This window comes from Canis lupus, chromosome 8 (assembly GCF_003254725.2).
Source record: "Canis lupus dingo isolate Sandy chromosome 8, ASM325472v2, whole genome shotgun sequence".
NCBI classification, from domain to species: Eukaryota; Metazoa; Chordata; class Mammalia; order Carnivora; family Canidae; genus Canis; species Canis lupus.
In genome coordinates this window covers 36,084,952-36,099,912 of record NC_064250.1, presented here as the reverse complement: position 1 = coordinate 36,099,912, position 14,961 = coordinate 36,084,952, and the positions used below count along the sequence as shown (strand labels likewise).

General features: G+C 35.6%; 1 protein-coding gene and 1 pseudogene across 4 annotated transcripts in view; one reads left to right on the top strand and one right to left on the bottom strand.

Annotated features, from left to right (window-relative positions):
* Window positions 1-14,961, bottom strand: part of SLC38A6 (solute carrier family 38 member 6) — a 73,459-nt gene that overhangs the window by 22,619 nt on the left and 35,879 nt on the right. For all 4 annotated transcript variants that reach the window (XM_025442395.3, XM_025442394.3, XM_049113230.1 and 1 more), the window contains 2 exons: window positions 7,021-7,103; window positions 6,498-6,556 (listed from right to left, as the gene is read on the bottom strand). In XM_025442395.3, the coding sequence (XP_025298180.3) occupies window positions 6,498-6,556; window positions 7,021-7,103 (142 nt within the window). The remainder of the gene's footprint in view (window positions 1-6,497; window positions 6,557-7,020; window positions 7,104-14,961) is intronic.
* Window positions 1,078-1,657, top strand: LOC112656897 (60S ribosomal protein L15-like; annotated as a pseudogene).

The window sequence follows — 14,961 nt, the reverse complement described above, 5'->3', positions numbered from 1 at the left end:
TATTACTTGGCTGGCAAATCAAAATGTTTCAAAACAAGGCTCCAAAATACAATATAATGATTTTTGCATTCATTTTTCAATTAATTTCTAGTTAATGAAAAGATCATTAGCAGTTTGGTTTTATATTAATATAAACTTTGATTACTATAGCCAATTTCACTGCAGAGACCCATCCCATGCCTAAGTCCACACAGTGGGATGGCAAAAGGTGCTGTTCTATAGAGTGCAGAACTGGACTAGAAAGATACCCAACAACAGAGCATGACAGGGAGTCCTTACTCAAGTTGAAGACAGAACATGGTAAGAAGATAACTCCAGGGGTTAGGAAGACAAAGGGGAAAAGAAGATTAAATTCACTTGCACAAAAGGCTCTTTTCTCTTTCTCTCTATTCTAAGTTCTTTCCATCCTTCAAGGCTCAGCTCAAGTTTAATATCCTTCTCTCCTTTTAACTGCTGCATTTCTTATTCTGAAGCAAATAAATCAATAATTATGTGTTGTCTACATTGTTCTCTATTGTTTTCCAATTAATTTTTCCTATCTCCCCTATGAGATTGATAGAGCCTTAAGAGCAGTGTCCACAAGTCTGAGGCAGCTATCATGCCTCACTTAGTCCTTGGAACAAGCAAACCTTCTGACCACAAATTGTTTTCTGTTTTGATTACTGGCTTATTTAAGACAGAACTTTTGGAAACAGTGGCAATCCATTTGTTTTCTAAAATGGACCAAAAAAGGTCCATTTTAGACCTGGTCCACCTGGTTACTGACATTCTGAACCACTGCTAAAATAAAATGGATTTTACAAATTTTAGATATTTCAGAGGGGGCAAAATTTTAAGTTAACATTTTTTTTTACGTTAAAATTTTTATGCAAAATAAAGATCTGGGACAATCCAGATCCTTAAGTTTTGGGGCACCTGGGTGGCTCAATTGGTTGAGCTTCAGACTCTTGCTCTCTGCTCAGGTCTTGATTTCAGGGTGGTGAATTTGAGCCTAGCCTGGAGCCCACTTAAAAACAAAACAAAACTGTAAGTTTTTCTTTCCATCTGGTACAGGCATAAGCTCAAAGGTCAGTCAAGATGGGTGCTTACAAGTACATTCAGGAGCTATGAAGAAGCAGTGCAACGTAATGTGCTTTCTTCTCTGGGTGTGCCGCTGCTGCTACTGACAGCCCTTTCTCTCTCCATAGGACATCCCTCATCACCCTCCACCCCGGGCAAGCTGGTGGGGTACAAGGCCAAGCAAGGTTATGTCATATATCAGATTCAATATAGTGGCCCCAAACGCCATTCCTAATGGTGAGACCTCAACCAAGGCTGTCCAACATGGTGCTAACCAGCTAATGTTTGCCAGAAGCCTTCAATCAGTTGCACAGGAGTGAGCTGGATGCCACTTGGGACTCTAGGGGTCCTGAATTCTTACTGGGTTGGTGAAGATTCCATGTACAAATTCTTTGAGGTTATTCTCATTAATCCATTCCATAAAGTTATCAGAAGAAACATCCTGTGGATCACCAAACCAGTCCACGAGCACAGGGCAACATGAGGGCCGCCATCTGCAGGCCGCAGGAGTGGTGAGAAGTCAAGTTTCACACACTCAATGGTTCCTGCTGTGCAGCATGGAGAAGACTCCCTAGTTCCACTGTTACCGCTAATTTAAGTAATGTTTAAGTAAGTAATGTTGGTAAAATTCTTATCTAAGAAATGATGTAGTTCAGTCATAATTGCTTCAGAGTGTTCTTTGTTAAAATGAGTTGTCTGCAGATTGTTGCATGAATGCACTGTCAAATTATGAAAGCTAAAGTGTAATAATGTTTGAAGACTGTGATGGCGTGTCTTGTTTTAATAGGGTAAGTATTTTTGTCTTTGCTTTATGTCATCAGGGAGTTTATATGCCAGTGTTTAAAATGCTGTTTGGTATAATAGGTGTAAGATAAATTCTATAAAAGTGGAATGCAGGGACACCTGGGTGGCTTAGCGGTTGAGTGTCTGCCTTCAGCTCAGGGTGTGATGTTGGGTCTGGGGATTGAGTCCTGCCTTGGGCTCCCTGTGAGGAGCCTGCTTCTCCTCTGTCTCTGCCCCCCTCTCTCTCTCTCTCATGAATAAATAATAAAATCTTTAAAAAAAAAAAGTGGAATGCAGAAGCTAGCCATATCATTTGTTGGTGCATGTAATGAAACCTACACTTCGTTGGGGTGATGTGATGCTCAGCTGGTTTACTCTCAAATGGTTGTTTTTAGGGGTTCGGTAAGAACAAGCTTTTTTTTTTTTTTAAATATTTTATTTATTTATGACAGATACAGAGAGAGAGAGAGAGAGGCAGAGACACAGGCAGAGGGAGAAGCAGGCTCCATGCACCGGGAGCCCGATGTGGGATTCGATCCCGGGTCTCCAGGATCACGCCCTGGGCCAAAGGCAGGCGCCAAACCGCTGCGCCACCCAGGGATCCCAAGAACAAGCTTTTTAAATTGGATTTTTCTTGGAAATGTGAAGAACATCCTAATCTCTTACCATGATCATATGCGGAATAATAAAGGGTCCATATTTTTAGGTTTAATCCAATATTTCATTTAAGTAACTGCTGGTTTTGAAAGAACAGTTTAAAAGAATGCCACCATTTTTAGAATTAAAGCCATTGTGAGAGGGTTCTCTTACAAATGAATATAAATCCTGGGGATCTCTGGGTGGCTCAGCGATTCAGCGCCTGCCTTTGGCCCAGGGCATGATCCTGGGGTCGGGACGTGTACCGCATTGGGCTCCCAGCATGGGGCCTGCTTCTGCCTCTGCCTGTGTCTCTGCTCTCTTTCTCTCTATGCCTATCTTGAATGAATGAATAAAATGTTAAAAAAAAATGAAAATGAATCCTGCTCAATCTAAGCAAAATTGCCTTGATCTCCACAGTACCACTGAGGTTCATGGTGGAGGCTCCTGATTCTATCCCATGACTCCATGGGATATGTAGATTACTGAATTTCATAAAAGTAGTCAGTAATGGTATTTATACCAGTGTATACTAAAACTAGTAGAAATTAAACATTAGGTAAATGAGAAGAATTTACCTTAAGATTTGTAAGCTAGTAGCCAATGCTAGAATTGGGAAACTGGTAGCCATCAAATAACCTTTTAAATGTGAGGATAGAAGATTAAAGTTGGCTTTGATCAGAATTTTTTTTAAAAAGACTGTAAGTTTCAATTTACATTATTTGGAGAGCATAAAGTAAGATTTCTGGACTGATTTTTAAAATTTTTATATTAAGATATTTTTAAAATGTAAAAAAAGAAATAAAATATTTCAAAAATGTAATACAGATATTATATAGATTTGTAAATACATATTGACAAAAAAAAATGGAGCCATTGACACCATTCTAAAAAATCTGGGTTAATATACACATTTCCTTTCCCTAACCATTATGTATTTCAAAACATAATTATTTAGGAAGTTTAAAATAAATGTCAGAATTAAAGGGAACTTAAAAAAGTGTACAGTGTCTTCATTGTCCCATTATAGATCAATTTAAATTTTGCTCACAGGTAAAAATCTGAGCAGATGGTTTGTAAAGCATTACAATAAGTGCAGAATAAGGACATTATTTCCATATGACTGCTACAGTAAGAAATCTGCATCAAATTTAAAAGTATCTGCCATGGCAGATATGAATATTGTGAAAAGTACAAAAGATGTATTATATCAATACGTCTCATATGCTTCAAACTATTGGCTATAAAAACCAAATTATTTTTCCCTATGCAATGCTTGGATTGCCAATTATCTGTGAGGAAAAAATTTAGTGTTATCTAGATTGATTCTTTTGCATCCATATGTTTATTTGCATACATAGGTCATTCCTAACCATACAGATGCTTCTCAACAATCAGTTTATGAAACTGGACTATTTTCTTTTTTTTTTTTTTTTTATTTATGATAGTCACAGAGAGAGAGAGAGAGAGAGAGAGAGGCAGAGAGACAGGCAGAGGGAGAAGCAGGCTCCATGCACAGGGAGCCCGATGTGGGATTCGATCCAGGGTCTCCAGGATCGCGCCCTGGGCCAAAGGCAGGCGCCAAACCGCTGCGCCACCCAGGGATCCCCTGGACTATTTTCTAATACCATAAGAAAAATAGACTTAAAGTGGACTAAAGACCTTTAATTAGGATTAAATATGAGACCTAAAACCATAAAATTCCTAGAAGAGAAAACAGGCAGTAACTTCTCTGACATTAGCCATGGGCAACATTTTTCTAGACATGTATCATAAGGCAAGGGAAACAAAAGCAAAAATAAACTATTTTTTTTTATAAAAAAAAAAAGCTTTTGCACAGCTAAGGAAACGCCAACAAAACAAAAAGGAAACCTACCGAATGGGAGAACATATCTGCAAATGATATACCTGATAAGGAGTATCCAAAATACATAAAGAACGTATACAACTCAATGCCAAAAAAAAAAAAAAAAAATCCAATTTAAAAATGGGCGGAGGACTTGAACAGACATTTTTCCAAAGAAAATATACAGATGGCCAATGGACACACAAAAGGATGCTGAGAATCACTAATTCAGGGAAATGCAAATCAAAACCATAATGAGTTATTGCCTATCGGAATAACTAAAATCGAAAAGACAAGAAATAAGAAGTATTAGTGAAGATGTGGTAAGAAAAAGAACCCTCAGGCACTGTGGAAGGAAATGTAAGTTGGTACAGCCACTGTAGAAAACCACATGGAGGTTCCCCAAAATATTTAAAATAGAAATACCATATGATTCAATATTCCACTATCAGGTATTTACCCAAAGAAAAGATATATATGCACCCCTCTGTTTACTGAAGCACTATTTACAATAGCCAAGATACGGGAGCAACCTAAATATACATCAATAGACAAATGGATAAGGAAGATGTGTGTGTGTATGTGTATGTGTATACACAATAGAATATCACACAGCCACAAAAAAGGATGAAATAGTGCCATTTTCAACAACATAGATGGACCTAGAGGGTATTTTGCTAAGTGAAATAAGTCAGACTGAAAAAGACAAATACCATATGATTTCACTCCTATGTGGAATCTAAAAAAACAAATGAATAAACAAAGAAAAAGCAGAATCAGAGCTATAAATACAGAGAACAAACTGATGGTGGCCAGAGGGAAGGGAAGGGGGGGATGAGCAAAATGGATGAAAGGAAATGGGAGAAACAGACTTCCAGTTATGGAATGAATAAGTATGGAAATAAAAGGTCCAGCATAAGGAATATAGCCAATGATATTGTAATAGCACTGGATGGTGACAGATGCCAGCTACAGTTATGGTGAGTACAGCATAATGTATAAATTTATTGAAATCATTATGTTATACACCTGAAGCTAATATAACACTGTGTCAAAAAAAAAAAAAACACTGTGTCAACTATACCAGAAAATTAATAAAGTACCACTGTAAAAAAATCCATTTATGGTGAAAATAACTGTTATTTCTCTTTTCAATGTGAAGTCTAAAAAATACACGTTTATGGATGTTACCTAAACTTATTACGGTGATCACTCTGCTATATCTGTAAGTTAAGTCTTTATACTGTGCACCTTAAGCTTATACAGTGCTCTATGTCAGTTATATCTACATTAATTAAAGGGGGGAAAAGTATGTGTTCAATTAATTTACTTCTAAGATAGAAGCCAGACAATTTGAGGTGGGGAGAGTAACAACTTTTAATACTGATAAATTCAACAAATGATTAAATATAAACACTTTTAAGTATTTTAGTTTTAAAAGCATCCATTAAAGTATAAGTATTTTGGTACACTAAAACCAGGGTCACTTCCACTTCATTTAATAATCTAAAGTTGTTTTATCTTTGCATCCCAGAAGATAATTTAACCTAAATTAAATGCATCTGAAATTGTTGTGACAGCTTGAAAATCTGGCTCTATAATATGGTTTAACTACTGGTGTGTTGTGTCGCTCCTTTCTTTCACTCATTTTTCAGTAACAAGGAAGAGTTTAATAATTTACATACCCAGTATTATTCAGAAATAAACCTATACACACACTTAATACAAAGAATTAAACTTCACCTAAGGTTTTAACAGAATCAGTGTGCTCTCCTTTCTAATTAGCCAAAAGAGATAATTTGAAACAATGCTCTAGCTAAGCCTCTTCAAAATACAGACAATAATGAAATAATTTTGTGGAATAAAAGTACTTTAATAACACACTGAAATAAAACTCTGACAGAAAACAGAGTTAAAAAAAGAAGACATTGGGATGCCTGGGTGGCTCAGTAGTTGAGCGCCTGCCTTCAGCCCAGGACATGATCCTGGGTCCAGGGATTGAGTCCCACATCGGGCTCCCTGCATGGAGCCTGCTTCTCCCTCTGCCTATGTCTCTGACCCTCTCTCTGTGTCTCATGAATAAATAAGTAAAATCTTAAAAAAAAAAAAGGCATTAACACAACAAGTTCAATTTCAGTGAGGAGATAAGCAATATATTATATTTTAAACTTACCACAAGAGCAAAGAACACCATAAAGAAAAATGATAAACTACTTGTGTAGCCAAGAAAGCCTGTAAAATAACAGTAAAATAAAAAGCAATTTATAAGGAAAGTGATCCTAACATACGGCTAAAGCTATATATCGTGGGCATGTTTTCTATTACAGTGCTTGGTATCTGGGGCTTAGGGCTGAGAATAACAACATTCCAACTATCTGTCACAGATCATTTATGCAGCTCTGTACAGCAGAATTGGAACTGGCTTACCACTAATGGTACACTGTAAGGAAAGGCTGGTCTTTAATGTTCCACTGTAAAGATTTTATTTTAGTGGGGCAGACAAAATACTACTGCAAACCGAGTAATAGGCTAACTAGGCAAGGCTGAAGGCTGAACAACCTAAAATAAGTCCAAGTTCAAAATTATTCACTACCACCCTTCTGCTAAAAATGTGGTACTATGAAATTTAAAAGCCCCTTAACATTATCTTCTTTCATCCTTCCTTCCAAAAACTGCCCTCTTCTCTAAATACTTACCTATTTTAGGAAGAAGTGCAAGAGGGAACACAATACCAACACAAATGATTATTAGTAGTGTTTGTCCATCAAGATACCAAGACCTATTAGAAAAAAAAAGTCCTATTTTAGGACTACTAAAATTTAGAGGAATCTGGTGTTTGTATTTACACACACACACACACACACACACACACAGTTATAACCATTAGGAAAAGCCTACTTCCTTTCGTTACAATATGTTCTTGTGAAATTCTATTATTCTTATTAATTTATATTTAAGAAAGATATCAAAACAATGAAATGCCATTTTTCAACTACCAAATTAGCAAGTATTTAAAAGACAATAGTCAGTGTTGTTGAGGAATGAAAAGGTGTGCACAAAGTTGATAAAGGTAGGGGCTCTAGGTAGCTCAGTTGGTTAAGAGTCTGGCTCTTGTTATGGCTCTTCATGATCTCAGGGTTTCAGGAAAGAGCCCCAGGTGAGCCTTCATGCTCAGCAAAGAGTCTGCTTAAGGACTCTCTCCCTTTTCCTCTGCCCACCCCCTCCTGCTTGTGCACAGGCGCGCGTGCTCTCTCTCTCTCACTCCTTTTTTTTTTTTTTTAAGATTTTTAAATTTTTATTCATGAGAGACACACAGAGAGAGGCAGAGACATAGGCAGAGGAAGAAGCAGGCTCCCCGCGGAAAGCCTGATGTGGGACTGGATTCCAGGACGCGGGGATCATGCCCTGAGCCAAAGGCAGATGCTCAACCATTGAGCCACCCAGGCATCCCTCTTTCTGTCTCTCAAATAAATAAATCTTTAAAACTGGTGCAGGTAAAAATTTATATATTACCTTTCTGGAAAGCAATTTGGCAAGAAAAATCAAAAGACTTCAAATATTCAACTCTGTATAACATACTATTGAAAATAAACAATCAGGGGTGCCTCAGTTGGTCCAGCATCTGACTCTTGATTTTGGCCATGATCTCAGGGTTGTGAGATCAAGCCCCAGATAGCTCTGTGCTGGGTATGGAGGCTGCTTAAGAGTCTATTTCCCCCATCACCCTCTGTCCCTCCTCCTGCTCATGTGTGCACTCTCTCTCTCAAAATATAATTAATTAAATAAATAAATAATCAATCAATCAATCAATCAGTTGGGGCCTCTAGGCAGATCAGTTACGTGCCTGACTTGATTTTAGCACTTCAGCTCAGGTCTTGATCTCAGGGTCATGAGTTCAAGCTTGCATTGGGCTCCATGCTGGGTGTGGAGCCTACTTAAAAAATAAATAAATAAATAAATAAATAAATAAATAAATAAATAAATAAATAAATAAATACAAAAATATTTGTAAAAAGATGTTTACTGAAAACATTTAAAATACTGAAAATCAGAAACACCTAGATCAGGGTGCCTTGGTGGCTCAATGGTTGAGTGTCTGCCTTTGGCTCAGGTCATGATCCTGGGGTCCTGGGATCAAGTCCCACATCAGGATCCTCACAAGGAGCCTGCTTCTTCCTCTGCCTATGTCTCTGCATCTCTCTCTGTGTCTGTCATGAATAAATAAAATCTTTAAAAACACACAAAAAAAACAAAAAACCTAAGATCATGACAATTTTAAAACAAATGATGGGACTATGGGACAATCATAAAAAAGAAAATTTTACAGGTATAACAATATAATGAATAATATAATAAATAATATAATGATATGAAAACATCATAAACATATAAATAGCATGATTAGCAATTTTGAGGAAAAGTATAGATTCATCAAAAAATGGAAAAGAACTGCAACATACTGATAGCCATCATCTCTGGGTGGTAGAATGATGGGTAATTTTTCTTCTTTACAGTTTTCTATATTTTTCAAATTTTCAAGAAAGAGTATGAATTACCAGGAAAAAAAGTATTACATATTTCACATGAAGGTATTAGAATATTAAATGAAAAAAAAAGGTAGGTTAAAAGTGTGATGATGTTTTTGATTACATAAAAAAACTGGATGAATGTTTAAAAATAGGTCATAAGGATATACTTAGAATGATAGAAGTAGATATTTCTATGTGGTAGCAATATGAGTAATTTTTGTTTTCTCTTTGCATATAGATGGTTTCAATTTTCCGATATAAAATACATGAGTGGAAATTTATAAAAAAATTTTAGAAATACTTTTTAGTATATAAAGGACAAACAATTCATGAAAGAAGTATAACCAGTAAATACACATGAAGAAAAATCAAAATCTCTAGTACTAATTAAAGAAATAAATATGAAGCTGCTGAAATTAAGCTAGTAAAATTATTCAAAAAGTAATATTCAAGAATGTGGCATAACTGGTTCTTCATGCAGTGCTATCTTGTCAATTAGTACTTCTGGAAAAACAATGACATTATATAACAAAAGCAATAAAAATTTGGCAATCTAAGAAAATAATCTATAATATAAAGAATTCTATGGGCATGAAGCTATGAATACAACATTCCTATAACATTAAGAAGTTGGAGGAAAGTCCTATATGTTTAACAACAGAAAATACTAAGTCAATAAAAGCATATTCAGTGGAATTGTATAGTTTTTTAAAATAGTTTAATAAAATGGAAAATACTAATGATAAAAATAAAAAATATATGGCTATTATCTATGTTTTAAAAAGCTTTATTAAAAATAAATAAGTTTATTGAGAAAAATTAAAAGGAAATAAAACAATTATTAGGTAAGATGGTATTGTGTATGATTTTTATTTGCTTTCTTTTCTATATTTTCTGTAACCATTTTTCACTGAAACATATACATATATACAGAAGCACAATAGTAACAAAGTAAAATTAATGCCAATATGCAGGTGGGAACATCAAAGACAATAGGGGTTATTTTTTCAAATCATTTGGTAGATACTCTGGGAATTCTCAGTTGGTGAAAATGCATCCTCTTTTCTACCAGGCAGCTAAAGTTGCCCACTGACATGTTAAATTAAGAAAATAGATAAATTCCTAGAGTATATAACACATCAAAGTTGAATGATAAGAAATAGAAAATATGAACTGAGCAATAAGGAGTAAAGACAATGAATCAGAAATCAAAAACTTCCCAACAAAGAAAAGCCCGGACCAAATTGTTTTACTGGTGAATTCTATCAAATATTTAAAGAATTTATGCCAATAATTCTCAAACTCTTCAAAAAAACTGAAGAGGAGGGAATACTCCCAAACTCATTTGACAAGGGTAGTATACTCTAATATGAAAGCCAGATATGGACACTACAAAAAGCCAAAACTAAACATCAATATCCCTGATGAACACAGATGCAAAAATCCTCAACAAAATATTAGCAAACTAAATTCAATGGCACATTAAAAAGATCATACACTATGATTAAGTGGAATTTATCCCTGGAATGCAAGGGTGATTGGACACATGCAAATCAATAAATGTGATACAGCACATTAATAAGATGAAAGATAAAAATCATATAATCATCTCAATAGATGTAGAGACAGCATTTGACAAAATGTAGTAACCTTTTATAATAAAAGCCTTCAACAAAATTTGGTATAGAAGGAACATACCTCAAACATAATAAAGGCCATATATGACAAACCCACAGCTAACATCATACTCAGGAGTTGAAAGGTTGAAAGCTTTTTCTCTAGGATCAGGGTGCCCACTCTCACCACTCTTATTGAACATAGTACTGGAAATCCTAGCTAGAACAAATTAGGCAAGATAATAAAAATAAAGAACGTCCAAACTGGAAAGGAAATAGTATATCTGCCTTTATTTGTTGATCATATAATTTTATATAAAGGGTATCCTAAAGATTCAACCAAACAGCTGTTAGGACTAAGTAACACATTCAGTGAAGTTGCAGGATACAAAAGTAACACCAAAAATTAGTTACATTTTTATACACTAACAACAAAATATCTAAAAAAGAAATAAAACAATCCCATTTACACAGCCTCAAAAACAATAAAATGCGTGGAAATAAATTTAACCAAGGAAGTAGATCAGTACACTGAAAACTATGAGAAGACTTTAATAACAGAAATTGAAGACAACACAAATGGAAAGATATCCTGTCATTCAAGGATAGGAAAAATTAATTTGTTAAAATGTCATACTACCTAAAGCCATCTATAGTTAATGTAATCTCTATCAAGATCTGAATGATATGTTTTTATAGAAATAGAACATTAATGCTAAAATCTGTATGGAACCACAAAAGATCCCACATAGCCAAAGCAATTCTGAGAGAGAAAACAAAGCATCACAGTTTTCTGATCTCAAACTAACTACAAAGCTGCTATAGTAATCAAAACAGTATAGTACAGACATTAAAAATAGAGAGCCCAGAAATAACTCTGTGCAGATAAAGAGCCAGCCAATATCTGGCAAGGGAGCCAAGAGTGCTCAATAGGGAAAAAAGTCTCTTCAGGGCAGCCCGGGTGGCTGAGTGGTTTACTGCCGCCTTCAGCCCAGGGCATGATCCTGCAAACCTGGGATTGAGTCCCACGTCAGGCTCCCTGCATGCAGCCTGCTTCTCCCTCTCCCTGTGTCTCTGCCTCTCTCTCTATCTCATGAATAAATAAATAAAATCTTAAAAAAAAAGTCTCTTCAATAAATGGTGTTAGGAAAACTGAATAAACACATGCAGAAAAATAAAATTAGACCCCTATCTTATAATGCTCACAAAAATTAAGTTAAAATGGATTAAAGACTTAAATGTAATATCTGAAACCATAAAACTTCCACAAGAAAACATAGGGGGAAAGCTCCTTGACATTGGCCCTGGCAATAATTTTTTGGATATGACACCAAAAGCACAAGCAACAAAAGTAAAAATAAGTGGGACTACATCAAACTAAAAAGCTTTTTCACAGCAAAAGAAACAATAAACAAAATGAAGAGGATATCTATGGAATGAGAGAAAGTATTTGCAAACCATATAGGAGGTTAATAGCCGAAATATATAAAGAACTCATACAATAGCAAAAAAAAAAAAATTGAACAATCCAATTTAAAAATGTGCAGAGGAAATCAACAGCCATTTTCCCAAAGAGGACATACAAATGGTCAACAAGTATGTGAAGAGATGCTCAACATCACTAATCATCACAGAAATACAAATTAAAACCACAGTTAGTATGGGTATGAAAAAGATAAGAAATAACAAGTGTTTGTGGGGAAGTAGAAATAAAGGAGTCTTTTGCACTGTTAGTGAGAAGGTGAACTGGTTCAGCCACTATGGAAAATAGTACGGAGGTTCCTAAAAAATTAAAAATAGGAGCATCTGGATGGCTCAGTTGGTTCAGCCCCTAGCTCTTGATTTCAGCTTAGGTCATGATCTCAGGGTTCTGGGATGGAGCCTGGCATCAAGAGTGCTCAGCCAGGAGTCTGCTTGAGGATTTCTTTCCCTCTCCCTTTGTCCCTCCCCCTGCTCATGCACGCACATATGCTGTCTCTCTCTCAAATAAATGAATAAATCTTAAAAAAAAAAAGAACTACCATATGATCCAGCAATGCCACCTCCATGTGATTATATTCAAAGGAAATGAAAACAGGATATCAAAAAGAAATTTGCATTTCCATAATTATTGCAGTATTATTCACAATAGATAAGATATGGAAACAACCTAAGTGTCAGTAGATAAATAAAGGAGATGTGGGGTGTGTGTGTAGAGTGTGTGTATGTGTGTATATATATATGTATATATGTATATATGTGTGTGTGTATATATATATATATATATAATGGAATAATGTGTGTGTGTGTGTGTGTGTGTGTGTGTGTATATATATATATATATATATATATATATATATATATATATATATAATGGAATATTATTCAGCCATAAGAAGGAAATCTTGCCATTTGTGTCAATGGATGGACTCTGAGAACTAAGTGACATAAGACAGGCAAAAAAACATCATAACAGCTTATCACTTATATATAGAATTAAAAAAAAGCCAAACTCATGGAAACAGAGTAGAATGGTGGTTACCAGTGGGGCTGGGGAGGAGGAGGCAAGGAAACTGAGATATTGGTCAAATGGTACAAACTTGTAGTTACAGGATGAATATGTTCTGGGGATCTAACCTACATACAGCATTGTGACTGTAGTTAAGAGAGTAGATCTTAAATATAACGTGATGGAGGGGTTAGCTAACACTACTGTGGTAACCATATCGAAATGTGTAAGTGTATCAAAATCTTGTACACCTTAAATTTATGGTGTTATATGTTAAACGTTATATGTTAATTATATCTCAAATTAAAAAGGAAGGGGAAAAAAAGAAAGAGAGAGAGAGAGAGAGAGAGAGAGAGAAAGAAAGAAAGAAAGAAAGAAAGAAAGAAAGAAAGAAAAAAAAAGAAAAGAAAAGAAAAGAAAAGAAAAGAAAAGAAAAGAAAAGAAAAGAAAAGAAAAGAAAAGAAAGAAAAGGAAGGAAGGAAGGAAGGAAGGAAGGAAGGAAGGAAGGAAAGAAAGAAAGAAAGAAAAAGAAAGAAAGAAAAAAGAAAAGAAAGAAAAGAAAGAAAAGAAAAGAAAAGAAAAGAAAAAAGAAAAGAAAAGAAAAGAAAGAGAAAAAGAAAAAGCAAGTAAGTTAGTTTTCTTCTACACCGGTTTCAACCCCTGGCTTCTAACAAGGACTACATGATTCATTGTGTCTTTTATTTCCTGGTTTAAGAGGAAGTCCTTTATAATGCAGTAGGCATTGGTAGATGTTAACAACTTCCTTTTAAACAGAACAAAAGAAGGAGCAGCAGCAGAAATAGTACCATGATCACACTTTTCCCTTTTTCACTCGAATTCGTGTCTTTAGGAAATGTCCGAAACTAAAACCTGTGCACAAGTATTTCTAGTACTAACAGACCTGAAGTTGTGCTCTTTGCATTTGCACATGCCTCTCAATTCCTGCATGCAGGAGGACCTAAGGGTATACATATTAAGAATACAAAATGATACTGGACATGTTGATCTTCCAGTCACTCTTGAATAAGTGTCAGAATGGGAACTTCAAAACATCCCTCACTGAGGAATACTTGGCAACTCAATTTCTGAAGCTGGCAAAAAGCCCAGGGCTCTATGCCTAAAATCTCCTTCCTTCTGGGACCCAATATCAGACCTAGACAATTGCAGTGTCAGGAGAAAAAAGGCCCAATGGAACACCAGAGCAGATTCCATCTGTTAATTCTGCTGTTCCTACTGTCACGAAGGTGGAGTTGTGCAGAGAACACAATCCTTAGGACCAAAGACTTTTTTCTCTTGCATAAGGATAAAGAAACGTTTTGAAATCCTGAACTTTATAACTTATACTATTACAATTATACTACATCAGATCATAATTCACTCATGCCCAGAAGCCATGAGACCACCCAAAGCACTGAACTGTGGGACTGAAGACAAGGTCACCTCCTCCCGGCAGTCTCTCAGCATGACAGTTATGGTATATTAGCACAAGAAGAGACCTCATAGATTATTTGGCTAAGCTTCATTTTATACGTCTGTGAAAGCAGCAAAAGGATGAGAATGATCTTAGTGACAAGAGCAATGGAAATAATCTTCACTATTTTAAAGATTTCTTTATTTTAGAGCGTGTGCATGAGCTGGAGAAAAGGGAGGGGCAGAAGGAGAGGGAGAGAGGCAGAGGGCAGTCTTCATTTCATAAGCGGAGATCATGACCTGAGCTGAAACTAAGAGTTGGACGCTTAACTGAGCCACCCAGGAGCTCCCAATCTCTACTCTTGAAAGTCACTCTGAGTTTACTGTATTTTTCAGATACTGCCTCATTTTTCTTAAGATTGTGCTTTTCCGTATACTCTCCTCGTCACAGGATTGAATTTTAAATTCCTAATATGAAAAGAACGTTATTGCCAAATATAATTTCTCTATCCCTGGCTTGGCTACTGGTTATTATTAATCATTTCTTATACTTATTAAGGTGCATTAATAAAGCCAATGTAAATACAGTGCTTT